General features: G+C 37.4%; 1 protein-coding gene across 1 annotated transcript in view; it reads right to left on the bottom strand.

Moving 5' to 3' along the window:
* Positions 1–19,898, bottom strand: part of LOC137405785 (histone lysine acetyltransferase CREBBP-like) — a 27,751-nt gene extending 7,853 nt beyond the window's left edge. Inside the window, exons 1-20 of the mRNA XM_068092183.1 lie at positions 19,708–19,898; positions 18,626–19,221; positions 18,201–18,528; positions 17,866–17,985; positions 17,272–17,709; positions 17,049–17,163; positions 16,601–16,718; positions 10,873–11,095; positions 9,529–9,746; positions 9,322–9,420; positions 8,028–8,252; positions 7,153–7,323; positions 5,756–6,028; positions 5,227–5,395; positions 4,548–5,080; positions 4,152–4,286; positions 2,988–3,221; positions 2,486–2,794; positions 2,026–2,277; positions 1,334–1,619 (exon numbers count right to left, since the gene is read on the bottom strand). Coding sequence (XP_067948284.1) covers positions 1,334–1,619; positions 2,026–2,277; positions 2,486–2,794; positions 2,988–3,221; positions 4,152–4,286; positions 4,548–5,080; positions 5,227–5,395; positions 5,756–6,028; positions 7,153–7,323; positions 8,028–8,252; positions 9,322–9,420; positions 9,529–9,746; positions 10,873–11,095; positions 16,601–16,718; positions 17,049–17,163; positions 17,272–17,709; positions 17,866–17,985; positions 18,201–18,528; positions 18,626–19,221; positions 19,708–19,789 — 4,924 coding nt within the window. The 5' untranslated portion in view covers positions 19,790–19,898. The remainder of the gene's footprint in view (positions 1–1,333; positions 1,620–2,025; positions 2,278–2,485; positions 2,795–2,987; positions 3,222–4,151; positions 4,287–4,547; positions 5,081–5,226; positions 5,396–5,755; positions 6,029–7,152; positions 7,324–8,027; positions 8,253–9,321; positions 9,421–9,528; positions 9,747–10,872; positions 11,096–16,600; positions 16,719–17,048; positions 17,164–17,271; positions 17,710–17,865; positions 17,986–18,200; positions 18,529–18,625; positions 19,222–19,707) is intronic.

Genomic DNA, 19,898 nt, shown 5'->3' with positions numbered 1-19,898 from the left:
GAAATGAAATTTGTTCGTCTCGGAACTCGAACATAAATTCGGTTCTCGACCAAACCTGAGCATGCGTAGTAGAATTAAACGTTCGGAACAGCTCTGAAAACAGCATGGAAACATTCGTTAACAAAAAGAGAAACAAGTTACGCTTCAGAAATTCTTTACAAAAGGGAAGGAACCATCTGGGACGATGTCCCTCTACCGAAGAACTTTGCTAGGGAGACAACTCCTCCAGTCGAGTTACCCTAAATTGTTTTGGAGGATTCTCCTTCAAAGATGTTAAGTAAATGTGCCATTGCTGTTTATATTTTCTTTTTCACACGATTTTTGATTTAACTGATCTGTTGTATTTTTCGTTGTTTTATTGTCAATTTCTGCATTTGGTATTGTATCTTAACCAACAATGTTTCCGATTTTATAAGAGCAAAACATATGAAATGTTTACTTTTTGTTTTCTGTTTTAATCATCATAGATGGAACATCTTTTATTAAAAATAAACATGATCTCTATCTACCTGTTTTTATTTATAGTATGTAGTATACAGTAAAGTTTATGGGTGTAAAATATTAAAAAATTGCTTTACCGAAATTGTTATCTCGGCTTGGAACGGATTAAAAATTATATACATCAAGTCTAAAGGGAATAATTGTTTCAGATCTCGAACAACTCGGTTGTCAAACAACCTTCTGGGACAGATTGTGTTCGGAGAACTGAGGCCCTACTGTACTTAAAGAAATATATATATATATTTTATATATATATATAGATTTACATTCTCTCATTACGTTTATAAGTTTCTTAACTTTTGAAGTTTATAATATAAGTTTTTAAAGTTTCATTATCGTTATTATTTCAACTTGCATTTCTTAAACATAATTTGGGTATCGTGTTTGAAGTTTAAACATTCATTTTTTATCACTGTTATTATTATTTAGTTAGTTTCCAATATTTATGATTAATATTGATTTTTCATTCAACCATTTGTGGCTTTGTTCTATTAAAGTTTCCACTACAAAATACTAATAAAATATTTTGTAATACTTTTTTTATTAATCTGTTAGATACATGTATTTTCAGAAGTTGTCTAATGCCTCCAAAGAAATAAACCTGCAATTTTGACAAAGTTTGAAAACCTTTACAGTTGTTTCTATTTTCTCTCTTAATTTAGTTCAATTACACAAAACACTTTTCTCATGATATGTCGTTTGAAACTTAAAATGGCAAACGTTATTATATGTTAAATACAGATCAATTTTCCGACCAAAGACTTTTTTATTACCTGGGTAACACCGGGTAGTACAGCTATTATATAATATAATAGACAAAAATCATGCTCACTATGAGACGATTGAGACTTGGAATGTTGAAGTGAACTCGAGCCAGCGGAAGGGGCTGATGGAGGGGTTGAGCTGGCTGGTGTCTGACTTCGTGTTATCATCGCTTGCATCCGCCTCCTTAACATATACGCTTGCTTTTTGCGCGCTGCCTGCTGCTGCTGTTTTAGCTTCTGTTTGATGTTTGGACAGAATGGCACTGGACATTTTCCCTCACTACAACTCTTTGCGTGGAAGCAGCAGAGAGCAACTAGCTGCTTACACAACGAGCAGCCACTGTACGACCTCTTCTACAAATTATTATAAATTTCTCATTTGCAAACAAAACCAAAGCACTGGATCGAAAGATGGCATTTTTAGGCAATTTACCACATCTGATGAACAAAATGAAACAGTGTCTTTAAAACTTTACTACACACGTGAAGGCCAAAACATTACTCGATGCATTTTTATGTTGTTTCCCATTTCTCATACAGAATGAAAAACTGATCGAAGCCAACCTGTTATAAGCAAGGCCATGATATAAAGAACACAAATAAATAGTCCATGAGAGATTATATGGACAACACCTCATGTATTCATGTATTTACAAACTTTAGTTGTAATGTAAACCAAAATGAACAACTCATCATGTGAGAAGGACATCTAGCTAACAAGTAATAGGTATACTAAATAAGACTCATGCGTTATTCTTACCTTGCAAGACCGGGTATGCTGAACTACCTTTTTCATCTTCTGACAGCTTGCCTGTCTACAGTTGGCATCTCTGCACTGACAAGCATGCACAAGCTGCTGGATGCAACGTTGGATGCTGATCTTCCTTGACTCAGCCGGTGTCTGTGAGCCAGCACCATCTGAATTACCATCTCCGTCCAAGTCAAGACCGAGTCTCTCCATTGGATGCACATGTTTTTCCTTCTGGTAGCATGGCACACAGAGATCGTAGTCCTGCATGAAGACCAGAAAGTTTGACTGGCTGACAGGCAGCATTTACACATACAGGCATACCAACAAATCTAGCATTTCATAATAGACTGAAGAATGATAGTTCAATACTAGATGCAGCATCACTAAAATTACTTGCGACAAATAGGCTAAAGATAACGACAATTGGTTCATATCTCTGAAACAGATAGGTTCCTCCTCATGTACTCACATCGCATGTTGTGCAATGATATCGTGTCTCCACTTGACCCTGGCAGAGGTTGCATGTGTATACAAAGGAGTCGCGACTCGACGTGTGTATCTCATGCAACATAGCCATTGTGCTGTACTTAGTCCTGCGCAAGCTTGAAAACTCCCAATGCTTATCCCTGGCCATTGTGAGGAAAGCATCACGACCATCCATTAGATCACAAGCGATGAGCGGGTCGGGGTCAGTGACTACATCCTGACGAGTTAGAGCGTGTGGTTGGAGTTGTATGACAAAGAACACTTCTCGGTATTTTTCCATAGCAGATAGCACCTGGTACAAAAAGCTTTACTTTTTAAAACTATTACAATAACCAATGGACGATTCAAGAGATGGCACAGACTTGCTAGGTAACTAATAATATAAACACTTAAAATGACTGTTGAATTGCCAAGTTTCCAAAAATCCTCTCCTAGCCCACTCACTAGCGTGGGATAGCAGTAAAGAGAGTTGGAACAGACTCTACCTTGGAACTGAGATCAGAGCCATTCTGTTGAGCTGGCTTTTTGGCGTTTTTCCGTGAGCTTCCTTTTTTGTTTCCTTTTTTCTTCTGACCGGCCTTCTTTGCCTGCTTCTTTCCCGCACACCCACTACCGTCCATACTCGCCTCGTCCTCAGCAACAAAGTCACCTTCATCATCTTGAGCAGCAGCTATTTCTTCATCTCTTTTCCGTTTTTCCTGCTCCTCTTGTTCAAGTTCCTGTAAAGAATTTCGAGTATTATGGCCAATTAGCATCTGTTGGCACATATCCGTTATCAGGGCTGTGATGCATCAAAATTGCATTTCGTCATTGCAGTGCACAGTGATTTTAAAACATTGCAGCGTTTTACAACATTCTAAAGCATGGTAAACATTTACTGCTACTGCGCTCCTACTGCAAATCCCCATCGCGATCTACTACGCATTGATTTTCATGGCGCATTACCTAAAACCTAGCAATTCATACAAACTGTGAATGCGCATTCTTCAATACTTGCAACTGCATCTGTGAATTAGTATGAAGTTGATACCGTGGATAAAATGTAATGCCAAAGGTTCTACTGTATCTAACACTTTTAAATGTGTGTTAGTAACACTCCCACTACATCCATGTAATAGGTAATACTGTCACTGCACCAATACGGCTTCCTGCGATTTAGAAATCAGTATTTCTGCATGTACACTGCGTACTGCATTGTAGCGCAATGCGAATATGCTGTATGGCTATGACATTTTTCTTAATACTATTGCATTGCTAATGCAACTACAGACATATCCAGGTAAAAACTTCCTACAACTGTAATGCAGTTTACATCTGGGAATCAGTGAGTATTTATCAATGCGCAATTATGATTTTCTGTAACGACCACAGCCTTAATTATTACCATTGTTGAATAATAAAGACAAGTTAAAAGCGCTGAAGTCAGCAATCTTCCTGTAACAATATGCACATTATTTGAACTTGAAACCGTTGCTAAACAACTATATTTTCTGCATACATTTGAAACCGACTAACCTGCCAAGTATGTTTCGATCGTCCCATTTCTCAAACAGCTAATGATTATTCCTATCTCCATTGACACAACAGCAATAAGAAGGAATGACTGGCATTAGCAATGTAGCTGACAGGGAGTGCAGATAGTTCCTTACCCTTATACTTTCCTCGAGGACATTAGGCCAGAAATCACCCTCGAAGTATGGCACATCGGTGACACACTGCAAACTTTTCTCCACGGCGTCTTTGTAGATGTCCTTGTATTCCACCACAACACCCTCAATTATGGCCTGTACCACACAACAATGCATGAGAGCTTTACAAACAATTAAGAGAACACTGCACATGCTTTTACAAAATATCACGAGTCGTGTAACAGTTTGGTAATAAACACAAACGACTGATTGGAGGACTACATGTAATGAAAAGGCAACTTTCATGAGATTATGTCTCTGATGTGTCGTATAACATGTTTATGTAGGTACAAGCCAAAATGTAAATACTTTACCAATCTAGACATGAGCAAGTAGCGTACATGCATATCATCTTACCTTGTCTAACATTTTTTTATACCAGTCCTGTAGTCTCTTCGGTTTTGGTATTTTTTGTTCACTCGGATGACAATGGAAGATATAGTCGTCACCTTCCGATGGCGGACAGGCCCATATATGGCCCCAGTTGAATCCAAGGGATTTGCTGTAATCTAGATATCCAATGAGTATCTCGTGGTAGACCGCAGTCCTGTATTCACGCGGTTGAAAGAAATGCACAGAGTCTAAATATGATATGTACACACGCCCTCTATTTGGCTGGCAGCACTTGTCGTCATACTCTTGAACATGCATGCCAAAGAAACACACTTCCTGTCCATCGATCTCCTCAAATGCAAACATGGCTTTAGTGCGATAAGGATAAGAAGCAGGGAGGTTGGGGAAGCGTTCCTTCATACCAGGTTTCATCTCAGTTTCTTTATCACCGGAAGCTAATACTCTAATGATCACCTCACCAGCACCTATGTTTTTCTTCTTTAAGAAGTTGTTCACCCTTGATTCCAGGTAGATGCTGAGCTTGCATGTGGGCAGTCCTGAAGTAAAACGATGCAAATGAACGGTTTTCGGATAATAAAAGCAAAGTTGAGCCAAAATACATTTTATTTGGAGCAAAGCAAAGTCACATCCCGAAATCCTCAAAATAACAACGAATGTATTCGTATCTATCACAAGAACCTACTTTTTCCTGTAAATCTGTTGTCTTTCCTCTTAGCACCCTTAGTTTTTAAACAGGCCTCGCATGTGTAACCCTGAGGCCAAATAGCATCCATGTGTTGCACGCAGATGCTATGCAATTTTCGACCGCAGTCAGTGCAGGCTGTGAACTTTTCCAATTCTAGATGGTCATTCTACAAAGGTTCGGTATTGTTGGGTTGTAGGGTTAGATAGGGTTGTATTATAATGAGATAGACAAAAACCGGTCAAAAATCAATGAAGCCTCATCACCATCAGCTGCCAACACATAGAGGACAAAATGAAATACATCAAACAGGTAGTCCTGGGAGTATTTCAGATCAGCAGCCAGAAAAGAGCATTTATAATTCTCAAAATGAGCGAATTCTCTAAAATTTTAATGCTAGCTCTATATAGCTGACATGATTATTCAACTCTCTGCACTCGATTAAACTAGTTTTTCAAGCAATAATAGCTCAAGTGCCAATAACCGCCGTTAGAAATATATCAACTCAAATATATATCATCGAACATACCTTTTGTTTGGTAAAGGATGATTTCTGAAGCTGCACAGGGTTGCCTGTCACTTCATCTGACAAGTTGACGATATCCGATTGAATCTCATCAAAGCATTTCTCACAATAGACATATCTATTCTCGTAGCTGTAGTAGACCTGTTCCCTGTTGATTGTGCACAGCTGCTTACCATAGCAGCATAAGGTCTGCGGGTGAAACACATATCTTCTGCTACAGCAGAACCCCAACTTCTGCATTTCCGTGTCAGCAGCGACTTCAAAAATTTCTGCCAGCTACAACATAACAAAGCCTTCTTGTAGAAATGGATACAACATAAGGCACAAGAGTAGAGAACTAGACAGAGACTAAAGAAGAAGAGTTTCGTAGTCAACAAACTCTGCGTGCATTATGTGCTCACCACTCCCTCCAGTTAAATGTTCACCGACAACACAAATTTTTATTCCATAAACAGCAGCAAATAACATTACAGATTCAGGGTTTCAAAAATATTTTTGGTTAAGCTCAACCAAATACCAGGTTTTATCAACATTTTCAAGGTGCGAGAATAGTTAAAAAGATTCACCACCTTGGCAAAATAGCAACTGGAAACAGCTACAACACTATACAATTATGTGAAATTTTTTTGAACAAGATTATAAAAAATTGTCATTTCAAAATTCTTATTGATAAAGGCTGAGCATGCGTTGATAGGATATAAATAAATGACTTTCGGAAATAGCTAACTTTAAAGGGCTTTTTTCCAATTTGTGTAAGAAGAACTTCTTACTGCACACTCCACATATTGTATGCGCAATCCGATTGGTGGAATTCCACTACCACCGCTCGATGGTTTGGTATTTGTCGAATGGGTTCAACTTCACATTACAACAATATATCATGTTGGTTTACTATAAGAACATAGAGTAGCGACTAGATGGTATACAATGTATAAGGATGACGCACAGCTAAAGTGCTTTTGTCTCGTTACCGTAATTCACAAGTATGTGTTTCGCTGAAGAAATGACCGCTTTACGCCATGGCTAAAAGCTTTTATCTCTAAAACGGATGTTTTGTTTGTCTAACATCAAAATCATGTCTGAAACATCTGTTAACCTTAACACTTGGTAACCTCGACATCTGTTAACCTCAACACATGTTAACCTCAACACATGTTAACCTCGACATCTGTTAACCTTAAATCTGTTAACATTAGCATTTATTAACATTAACATTTGCTAACCTCATCATCTGTTAACCTTAAAATCTGTTAACCTTAACACCTTGAATCGCAACCCCTTTAGCAAGTTTTACTAAATGAGTGGCCATAAAATTATAAGAAGAAAAGCGTGACAAAGATTTTACGTGAGACAAATCACTGAGATGAGTAACAGCGGAGTGTAATCAAGCTATATTTTACCTTGGATCCAGACTTGTACACCCTTGAGGTTTTGCGATTATATGCCCAGCAATTATCAAACATCAGCCAGACATCATCGCAAAACTGCCAAGGATCATCATAAGAACCAGCGTCTAACTTATTCTGTATCGACTGAAGGTCCATGGGATTCTTGATAATGTGATGGTAGTCCTAAAACAACGCGAGGAATACCACAATAAAATATGCTGCTAATGTGTGACCAATCTGCAAGCAGACAAAAAGTAGTTGACAAAGAATTGAGAAGATTGAAAGAGTGCGGGTTTGGCGTGGCCCATCAAGCTAAAGATACTCACGGGTATATTGAGGGCCCATCAAGCTAAAGATACCCACGGGTATATTGATGGCCCATCAAGCTAAAGATACTCACGGGTAGTATATTGAGGGCCCATCAAGCTAAAGATACTCACAGGTAGTATATTGAGGGCCCATCAAGCTAAAGATACTCACGGGTATATTGAGGGCATGTGAAGCTAAAGATACTCACGGGTATATTGAGGGCACGTGAAGCTAAAGATACTCACGGGTATATTGAGGGCACGTGACGCTAAAGATACTCACGGGTATATTGAGGGCACATGGAGTTAAAGATACTCACGGGTATATTGAGGGCACGTGAAGCTAAAGATACTCACGGGTATATTGAGGGCACATGGAGTTAAAGATACTCACGGGTATATTGAGGGCACGTGACGCTAAAGATACTCACTGGTATATTGAGGGCACATGGAGTTACAGATACTCACGGGTATATTGAGGGCACGTGACGTTAAAGATACTCACGGGTATATTGAGGGCACATGGAGTTACAGATACTCTAGGGTATATTGAGGGCACGTGAAGCTAAAGATACTCACCGGTATATTGAGAGCCTGAGCATCGACGGGCTGACGAAAAGGCACAGACTCCTCAGTCTTCAAAAGCTTCTGAACAAGAGGAACAAAAGCCTGCCGTAGCTCATCAGCGGTGAACACCTTCTTTTGTGTCGGTTGTTTAGGTTGTGTGGAAGGGGTGGCTGGTTTGACATCCTTTATGTCTTTCACATCGGGCTTTGGGGTATGAGGTGCTGATCTTGGTTCTTCCTAATGACACAACAGATATATGGATAAAAGCTATACGCTAAAAATCTGGTAGGCAACTCACGAACAATGATACCAGTTCATGTACAAGAGCATCCAATAGAATTATCTCGACTGCACACTAGCTAGGTTTGACAAACAAGGAAATTTTTTGTAATTTACTGAACGAGAACAAAAAAACACTATTATAAACATACAGTATGTATAAAATACATATTGTATGTTTATAATAGTACATTCCCAATTATCCTGGTTAAAGAACTTGCAAATATTTTTTGAGTAATTCAACAATACTTTTGTTTAACTAAATTCATGTCATGTTTAGTAAAAATCATAAGTGGGCTAATCCAAAAATAGACATTTTTTCAAGAGCCGCGCAGTCTACAGGTGTATTGATTTTATTCTTTTTTTCGTGACAAATGGAGCTGGCTGCGATAACTATAAGCTTATATTGCTAGTTACACCACTAATAAGTGACCTTCAAATGGCTAACAACGGATGTTTATCTTGTTGAATTTGCCTTACTAAGTGCACTGATGTTTCTACTGTGACTCCAATATTGATGAGTTTTCCATTGATACACTTTCTTGCAACTCTAGATTTATGTGCCACATAAAGTGCTCAAGTTTACAAATTGCATGTTCATATCAAAAAAACCTTTTGTTAGTAGCCTAATGCTATGCTAGAAAAGGAGGTAATGTGTGAACAGCTGTGATGGTTGAAAAATTGAAAAACTGTTTCAGTTTCAACGTAATTAAATAATTTCAACAACCTTCAAAAAAGAGCAGTAAGAAATATGTTGACTGTAGAACATTCGGCATTAAAAATGAATCACAGATATTAGATACAAAAACTGCTCTATTTAACGTAAATAATACAATGATAACCCAAACAAAAATTATTTCTTATTTACTGTACATCAATCAATCAAACACCTAGGCTGTATTGGTTAATGATCAATGGTATGGCTTACTCAATGTATACTATACTATGTATACTATACTCGGAGGGTATAGGAATATTAACCAAACATTAAAAATACAAAAAAATAAGATTAGACATGTAAACATACCTTCACAACTGGCTCTGATTTTATCTCAGCCTTCATCTCATTACCTGACATTACATCCATAGGAACATCTGGCTCAGTCTTCACCTCCGTCTTAAACTCCTTAACAAAACCAAAATTAAATGTACATATCAACAGATATGCATGGATAGCTTGTAAAATCGCCATTACCGGTCAGGCAAAGACAACTTGCAGCGTGATATTACTTACGTTGCCACTTTGCTGCATCTGTTGCCTCCTACGAGCCTCATGGAAATCATTCTTACTTTCCTGCAGAGCCTTTGAGACAGGCATACCTGTGTTGCTGCCTCCAATGGGAGGACTCATCATGGAAGCAGAGGCAATGCTTTGAGGGCCTGCAGATGGTGGACCAGAATAACTAGGCACAGAACCTGGCCCTCCGGGATTGGACTGCACACTGTTGGGACCTGTTTAGAAAAACACGTAAGAGTTTCGAAAGCCATCACATCACGCAAGTTTTAAATAAAACCTTGAAGGTTGACTTGCAACAAAATTCACATTACAGTTATTTGATATCAATAGATCCACCAAGTCTTACTCTGCTGTGTTGTAGGTGCAAAATATGTGGAAATGTGATTACAAGCTCTTAAAAGCTCAAAATCGAACTGTTAATCGCCGCCATCACGAGACCGCCATAGATTAAAATCTCTTTCCAAAACAGCTCAAATGGGACGCAGTTGTACAAGATGGGTTCTGTTTATATTTTCACGCAACCTCATTCGTCGAAATATTTTCACAAATATACTTCACGCATTCAATAAAGCCATGTCTATTGTTCTCACACGTTTATTTCATCATCATTGTAATGCTGCAATTTTGAGCACTGATATCTCAAAACCTACCATAAAAATTCGTTGAATTTTTTAAACTTAGTTCAAAGGAGTGCATATCATCCTCCAATAATCATGACGAGCCTGTTGGTCACCTGTGATAGTTGAAAAATGCTGCATAAATATTTCGCGCTGTTTGATCAGATTACGACTAGAAGGTTAGACCAAGCCTAAACAAGACTGTTAAGTAGCGAGCGTCTATATTTGATACGAGGTCTTTGGTAAAACCCAAAGTGTTTGTCATAAACTAGTGCTACGAGAAGTTCTATATTGAGCCTTTTATTGGCCTTTCAATTTACGTGAGAACATCACATGACAAAACAATAACCAAATGTAATGACTACGTCAGAGAAATAAAGTGATTTCGATCTACGGCGGTTTCGTGATGGCTGCGATCAACTGTTCGTTTTTGAGCTTTTAAGAGCTTGTAATCACATTTCCACATATTTTGCATCTACAACACAGCAGAGTAAGACATGGTGAATCTTTTGAAACCAAATAACTGTAATGTGAATTTTGTTGCAAGTCAACCTTTAACTTAAGAAGAAATAAGGGCAATAGTGTTTATACTACCATATGAAAGCAAAGCATGTTTCACTTCTATTGTCAAATAACTGCTCAAAAATACCTCAATAGTTGCCAACCTAAAATTATTAACATATGTACTGGAGACAATTATGGTAAAAGGTTTACAAAAACTAACCATTCATGTTGGAATTGATAGAGCCGGCGTTAGAAAGGGGTGCCATATTGTTGAGCTGAGACAACTCAGGAGGGCCAGCTCCGGGCTGCGATGAAGGCATGACCGGCATAGCCTGAGAGCCTGCTTGTATGTTTTTCATCTGCTGTCGCCGTGACTCCCTTTTCTGCTCCAGCTCCTTCTGTATCTTATATATCTTCTCAGCAAGCATATGATAATAATTCTCCTACAAAAGCGCATTTAGATGATCAACCACTTGTAAACCGAAGGCTTCCTCAAATGTTTTCAAACAAAGAGTGAATAGACTAACTATTGAACGGGATTGAATGTGAAAGAATCAGTCCGAGGTACCTTTAATGTGTCATGATGCGATATGTTCTAAACATTGAATATATTTTGGAATAGCAATTTAGTTGAATAAAAAATTTTTTCAACTACATTATGATCATTAATTCATATTTTTAAGTATAGTCAAACCATGGTTTGCGACCATAATTTGTTCTAAAAGGCCATTTGAAAGACAATTTGTCCAAAACCCAAAACTATTTGTCCATTATAATTAATGTAAATAATTTATATCCACTCTAGAAAAACCCAAGTGTAGAAAAGCCCTTTATGGCATGTTTTACTATTTTACATTATAAACTATCACGTGTCATAAGAGAGTAAATAATATGTAAAATACAATGATTGTCAAATAAAAATCTAATAATGAACTAATGCAGGTCGGGGAATATACTGTACTACTGTATCAGTAGCAACTCATAACTCAGCTCTGTTTAATCCGAATCTTGTGTACTTATGATAAATTAAAAAGCATAGAAATCTACTGTCTTATTTTAATATAAGATATTCTATCTAAGATCATGGAAAAAACACAAGTTTCATGGTTTATCGTTACCAATTTCAACATAAACATTCAAATAGTGATGGCTACCTTACGCTAAAGTTATAGTCTAAAATTTTTTAATGACAGAGTACAGTAACGTATCCTAGCAAACATCATGTGAAATAAAAAAACCTTATTTCGGCTTGGTTGAAAGCAGAATTTTTGGTTCAAGCCTGAGGCATAAAATCTCACACTTTTTGTTCGAAATCCAATTTGGCCGAGATAATACGCATTCGCTAGCCGAGGTATCACTATCTATATCTATAAATGTCAAACGTTGTCGTCTGTTCAGATTTGAACTCACGGAGATTGCAGCCACAAGTTTCAAACCACACATTTAACCACTGAGCTATACAGTCCTTAGCATTTCATCACTCTTATCATATACCGTATGCACACGCTAAATGACATTAATTATTATTAGTTAATTGCCACACAATATCAACAATAATTTCTCTCGACATTAGAATTTGGCGATTGTTTTACTGATTATGACGAAATAACAAAAATATTGAAATGCTATTTTGCCGCTATCAGTGTTATCCGTTATAGTAAAAACGGATTCGCAAACAGATAAGTGACGAAATTTTAGTTACAAGTTTTGAAGTTTGCTAAAATACATACTAAGGCTTCCTTCAAATTAGTGTTTAGTAAGCTAAATTCATTTAAGTTAAATTCAGCATTTAAGTTACACATCTGTTTCAAAGGTAAGAACTCTGCACGTAGTACAGTGAATGTTACATTCTCTTGCAAATCATAACCACAAAATGCACTAAAGTTATTGTAGGTAACTATAGTTCTCAAGGTTAACATATTGTTTTGCTACTAGTTTTTAATGAGGATGATTTTTACCAGGAGGTGATTGCATTTGATAATTACGATGGGTTTCTATATCACTCTATACATCTAAACAATATTTTCTCCTCATGATGCCAACACTGAAATGTACAGGATCTATATGATTTTTCATTGATAATCAAATAATTTTTCATTGTAATCATAGCAAAACAGACTATATTTAGCGATTACTTGCTAATGATTTCACATTTACATTTAAACACTTCTACAGTTTTATTTTTCCTCCAAATTTATTTAAACAAAACACTTATTTCATGATATGAAATTTAAAAGTAACAGTTGTTAGAAAAAGTTTCAAAACCTTTATCGCTGTTTTATTTTTTTCTCAATTTATTTAAACTGCACAATAAACCCTTTTCTCATGATATGAAGCTAAAAAGTTAGAATGGTAAATGTTGTCTGTTGATCAGAAAAAATTCTGTCCCAAGACGGTTGTATTACCCAGGCAACGCTGGGCATTCATCTAGTATTATACTAAACTAAAAATATTTCAAAGATGTCCGGAAAAAAGTGGCCATTTTTATTGACTCCCACTTATGGCATAAACTCCCTTTAATATCTCAGATCATGCATTCTATATATATTTGAGCAGCAGGTTTTATTCTCAAGAAATATACAGTGCACTCCCGTCATCCGACATTAATTTGTCAAAATGTTGGCATCGTAAGGCAAAATTATCGCATAGAGGGTATGGAAACTTATCAAAAATGTCTAATGCAAAAACCATCAAGATTTTATATACGTACTGTACGTGCAATGGTAACCGTTTTCCTACTTCTTCCTTCAATGTCATTATCAAGCCCAGGACCCATTGCAAATAAAGTAAAGTTATATATGTATTTATATAGCTACATTAGTATAATAAATTAAAATCATAATTAATATTATATTAAAGGTTGACTTGCAACAAAATTCACATTACAGTTATTTAGTATCAAAAGATTCACCATGTCTTACTCTGCTGTGCTGTAGGTGCAAAAAATGTGGAAATGTGATTACAAGCTCTTAAAAGCTCAAAAACAAACAGTTCATCGCCGCCATCACGATAACGTCGTAGGTTGGAATCAATTTATTTCTCCGACGTACTCAAACAATTTGGTTGTTTTGACACGTGATTTTATTACGTGAATTGAAAGGCCAATAAAATGCTCAATATAAAACGTCTCGTAGCACTAGTTTTAAACGAACACTTCAGGGTTTTACCGAAAAGCCCGTATCAAATATAGATGCTTGCTACTTTACAGTTTTGTTTCGGCTTGGTCCAATCGTCTAGTCGTAACCTGATTATGTGACCCATACTTCCTGCCAAACAGCGCGAATAATTTCTGCAACATTTTTCGACTATCACAGGCGACCAACAGGCTCCTCTTGTTTATCAGAAGATGATACGCACTCCTTCGAGCTAAGGTTAAAAAAATTAAACGATTTTTTATGGTGGGTTTTGAGATATCAGTGCTCAAAATATTTGTGAAAATATTTCGACAAATGAGGTTGCATGAAAGTGTAAACATAAGCCATCTTGTTCAGCTACGTCCCATTTGAGCCATTTTGGAAGGGGATTCTAATCTACAACATTTTCGTAATGACTGCGATTAACTGTTCGTTATTGAGGTTTTAAGAGCTTGTAATCACATTTCCACATATTTTGCACCAACAGTAGAGTAAGACATGTTGAATTTTTTGATATCAAACAACTACAATGCGAATTTTGTTGCAAGTAAACCTTTAAAAGCTAAAATGCACAATAAACTTTCACTTAATTCTCACCGATTTTCATTTCGCTCAAGCAATATCGAGCATTTACAAAACACAACAAATGCTGAACTGAGAGGGAGAGCGAGCATCGAATCTCTTTTATGCATTGTAAGAGGGATTTCGGCGTATAGCATATCAGCATCTTCATTATTTCGACGTATTCAGCACGCCGACTACCAAATTTGTATTTCAAGAAATTTTTGTTGATATCATATGGCACAAAAAAACCATCATATGGCAGGGGTGAAAAAAACATTGAGTTCCACAATCTTCGTAAGACCAAAAGACTGTATAACAGGGACATCATAACCCATGGGTGCATTGTAATCTATTTATTGGGCTCCTATCCTTACTTATCTTATCCTGTCCTATTTTATATTATCCTGTGATTAACAAAAAGGACTGACCAACTAAATATTAAGATGCTACTGATACGCCCAAGGCCACCAATTTACTTCCATATAGTTGCATGCACATGTATGTTCAAAAACCATGTTAAACTTCACTAATTTTGTCAACAAATATAAACTTAGAGTTTATTCGATTTCCTTGTCATAAAATGCAACTATTGCTGCGTTACACCAAAACAAGACCGAAAGGGCAAATATCAGTCGATAGTTAATAATACTCACATGTATGTCATCATTAAATTTAATTTATCTAATACTTAACAAACTAAGAATTAATAACGAATAACGGGTTTATTTTAAACGCTCCCATAATTATGATAACCGCTATAGTTTTATGAGTTAACATGTTTTAGGAAAACTTATGAGCAGCAGGGTAAGTTGAAAATATATGGCCATTGGTAATCCATATACCCTAGGACACTTATATTTCGCTAGTATTTAGTTTCGTGAGTAGCGCACAGAATAAAATTTCGCTGCAACTTAATTTCGCGGCTCTGATGAGTGCGAAAATATAGTGATGTGAAAATAAATGCAGTGGAAAAAACAGATTACATTCCTCAGGTCCAGTTTGCTAATAAGAAAAAAATTCAATTTGGGACTAGTTCGTATTTGTAAACCACAGGTTGAAATGTGTGGGTGAGATCGGCAATTCATATGGATCACTTGCTGCCATTTGTTTTTTAGACTATCAATGACGTCTAGGTTCCTACCGCTGTGACTTTCACATTCGAATCCCAAGAAAAAGAAAATAGATAGGTAGCAACCAACTTCACAACCAAAACTGTATAACCCTTACGCTGCCATAAACGCATTTATGGGTTTTCTAGGGGCCACTGCCATAAACGCATTTTGCGGACTTTCTCAGCAATTGTCTGGTAACCTGATTTTATTATTTGTTGACCACATAACCCACGGTCTTTAAGTGTTTTATGAAATTGACTGTGTTGTCCGAAGATTTCTCTATAAAATCAGCCTAAAACAACGAAGCAATTTTAAACTTTTGTTTGAGAATTGCTAATCTAAAAACGAACATTTTTCTGTGAGTTCATTAACTACCCCGCGCGAGTCATAAAACAGGTAATTAGTTGTTGATGACATAATAGCCAATTTAGATTTTCGTGATTATACAGATAATTAAAGTAGAACTTGAAAAAATACTGTATACATATCATGAAGCAATATCGGCAATTTCGGTAAAATGGCTGGCACTAGGCCGGTAGCTAATTTGTACATGGTTGGCAGTGGAAGAGATAATGTGGTTAGACCTGATGAGGGTTGATATTGTTTTTGGTTGGTAATAAAATTCATCACTACAATAATTATTCTGCAATTTTATGACTTCACCTACCAGACTTTCATCCTCATCAGTTACAAATTCGGTGACTAAACTGATATAATCTTAATTTGCTTTGCCATGCTGCTCAGTCGGTGTATTAGCTATAATGAGTGTACCAGAAATTTCCCATTGATCCCAACCACAGACGAAAATCGCCTGCATTTCTAATATGACGATTTTATCGTGAATATCAATGAACAAAGCTATTTAACTTCACGTTTTCGCTCGTTCGTTATGATAGTTTAGTTTCGCTCATTAAATTTTCGCGAGAGGATGACACCGCGAAAACGCGAAAGTTAGATGCCGCGAATACATAAGTGTCCTAGGGTAAAATAAGTTTTAGAAGAAACAACAAGATCAAACAAATTACTACGAGCTCACCGATTCACACATCGATTAACCCATGCCTGGACTTTATTATCCATGAGAAAACAATCAAGAAAGGAATCACCAACAGGAACCTTGTTGGAACTGTAAACTAACCCGACTGCTAGCTGTGAAGTACATTTCCATCTCTACCTTCCTTGCATAATGTATAAGATTGGTCATTCTTGGATCATTCAGTATCTCTGGTTGGGGTGATGGGAATATAGCTTGCACTCTGCAAATGTATTACAGGACGTTTTACATGTGATCCAGCTGACGTGCACTATATAGCAATGTGGTAAGGCTGCATTAATCATAAATTTAACAACTGCTTTCACAGCAAATGCAAGCTAAATAAATACTCGCTAACAAAGGTTCAAAAACAATTTGGATGAAAGATGAATGATAACCAAACTGCATATAAAAAGCCATGGCTACAAAGAGAAACAATGAAAAAACACAAGATCAACTGAAATCACAGTCCATAAAATGATAATGACAACTTCAATAATGTTTAAAATCAAGTTTTGCGAACATAAAGAGTAAAAGAGCATTGTAGACATACAGTTTGTGCACAAGGTGATTCCTCAGGTCAATAGCTACATTCTTGTGCCACTCCTTCGTCGGTTGATCTTTTGATGATGTGATACACCCAACCCCCAGCTGACCATGTCGCTGCACTGTGAATAACAAGACACAATTTGTGCCAATAGTTGATGTAAGGAAAAAAGCATAAATAAAGCACAAGAAACTGAATGGAATTCCTGAAAATCCAGAATGCAACTTACCGGGATGTTGCGGTAAGGCACTATGTTGCATACCCGTACCAGGATATGGTAATCCCAACGCATCATATGCCTTGATCATTTCTGGAGCAGATGGTTGACTGTTGACTGGTCCAGGGGCAACAGACTGTGGCTGTGAACCGCTAGCACTAGATGGTACATTAGGAGTATTTGGCAGTGGTCCTCTAGGCTGAGCGCTGACCACCAGACCCGGCGGCCTTGACTGACCAACACAATCAACGCCTATCGGTTGTTGCGTAGGAGGCTGCTGTGGCCAGTTTGGTGGCGGAGGCATGTTTCCAGGTATGTTTGACATGGAAGGAGGGCCCTGCGGCGGCATGCTAAGTGCAGGTCCAGCATTTGGCAAATCCAAACCGTTGACATTAAGTGAGTTACTTCCTCCTGTTTGGTTATTCTGCACCAAACTATTGAGCATGCTATCTAAAAACCAAAGCTGGCGATTCTAAAACACCTCATAATTTTGAACAGATCATTTTCTATGACACTGATATAATAATTTCACTAATATCGTGAGATCATACATTAACATATTTTAAACTATCCAAGTGTCAAATATAGACACCACTAGATACTTACTGGCCTGACTGCTTTTTTTCTTGTCAGAAGCACTCTTAAGAGGCAAGCACACTGGACAGTCACTTCTATTGCAGCTTCGCCAATGCTCTATGATTTGTCGTGAGGTTACACAATGAGCAACTAAAAAGGTGCATATATATCATTATCACTAAAATACAACCAACATGCAGTAAAAATTTAAGCTTTCACGTAAACAAAGATGAAAAGTCTGAAGGAAAATAAAAGCTGGTCTCAAGAGAATAGATGTAAAAAGTCCAACTTTTCGGGAGAATTGATACAGCAACAGCAGTCAGTTGTTGAAAAGCCAAAACAGAAGTGGCTTTTGATGCACATACCTTGGCACTGTGTCCCATCAGTACACGCTGTCATGTGTTGTAACACACCTTTCATAGTCTTACAATACATGAGTGTACAAACACGGTCAACTTCTCCGTTTGACTGCTCACGACGCTGACATTTGTGAGCGTGTAACAGCAGAACAAGTTGTTGCTGCAGTTGTTTCCTCTTGGCACTGATTGCTGCCACTTGACCTCCATTTGGCTGCGAAACATTACTTGGTCGAGGGGTAGCAATTTGGCCTGAACCAATCATCTGCTGACCAGGTGCACCCGGACCCGGCATTGACCCGTTTCCATGATGGGATATGCTGCTATTATTCATAGACTACAAAGCATATAAGGTAGAGAAGTGAACATACTAAAATACAAAAAGAGAATTTCTTGATTTATTTAACATATATAATGACTGCTGCATCCCCAACCTGAGAGTGTGGAAGTCGAGGCGTCATATTGTTATTAGGTAGTGCTCTATTATTCATGTTGGACATAGCTGATGATGGTCCATTCATCATCCCTAGTCCCGGCTGTTGTTGCATAGAAGGTTGCTGATTTTGCTGAACCATTCCAGAAAGCTGCTGATTTTGCATAGTGTTCATGTTGGGTGGTGCATTTGATAGTACTGAAGTGTGAGGCATTGAATTGCTCACAGAATAGTTACTTGAAGAGATGGATGGTGAACCGCACATCATATTAGATCCAGAGAAAGAAACAGCAGCATTATATCCTGGCGACGCATAGTTGGCACTAGATAGACCATTCGGGATCATATTGTTATGATATTGACCTGGACCAGGTCCGGAGTAGGTGTTCACCATTGTATTGTTCATTGATCCTGAATGATTTACATCCTTGGAAGGAGGATTGGTCGAAAGTAAAGCAGTGAGGTTCTGATGTGTTTCATGTATTGGTTGTTGTGATGATGGTTGATGTGACATCATAGCAGCACTTGGTACCATATTTCCACCACCGCTTCCAAGTAAGCCATCAGGAAAATCTTCCAGTGCCCGTAAATTAAAAGCTAAAAGTATAGAAGATTTAGTTTAAAGCAGATGTTATCAAGCTCACACATTAGTTGACACGAATGTACTTCAAACTAATATACCACATAAAAATGAGATGCGAAATTGTGTATAGAAATGTTGAGAGTTGATACAATAGAAATAAACTACTTTCCGATAATTAATGTTTTTTTCAAGATCGCAATGAGCGATAGTTGGATAGACTATTTCTAAAACAAAATACACCAGTAAATTCATGGTACTCCTCCAACACATGAGTAGTCGGTGAACATAAACAAAAAATAACTATCGGTTACCTTCTAACTCTCGTACCGACTGAACTATAGCGTTAGCGGTTATACTAACAAGAGTTTAAAAGATGACATGTTGACTCTTACAACATTTGAATGTTTCACAAAATATTTCTGACGTACACATAATAACTGTCTTTCATCAATATTTCATTACATAGAATATTTTGAACACATTACTAATGCATCCCTTACCGTTGTTGTCGTTAGGGTTAATCGGTCCCCCGATCTTCGAACGTTTGTTGGGAGGCCCGTCTGGGTCTTCGGTCATCATCATGAGGCCGTATATATAACTATTCTTGTCAATGATCGCTAGATAACTGCAGCTCCATTAAATGGCTGTGTTAAGCAAGTGGCTAATCATTGCCAAAAAATGTTTTCTTTGA

This window comes from Watersipora subatra, chromosome 10 (genome assembly GCF_963576615.1).
Source record: "Watersipora subatra chromosome 10, tzWatSuba1.1, whole genome shotgun sequence".
Lineage (NCBI taxonomy): Eukaryota > Metazoa > Bryozoa > Gymnolaemata > Cheilostomatida > Watersiporidae > Watersipora > Watersipora subatra.
Note: the sequence above shows the minus strand (reverse complement) of the source record. Positions and strands in the feature narration are given on the sequence as shown.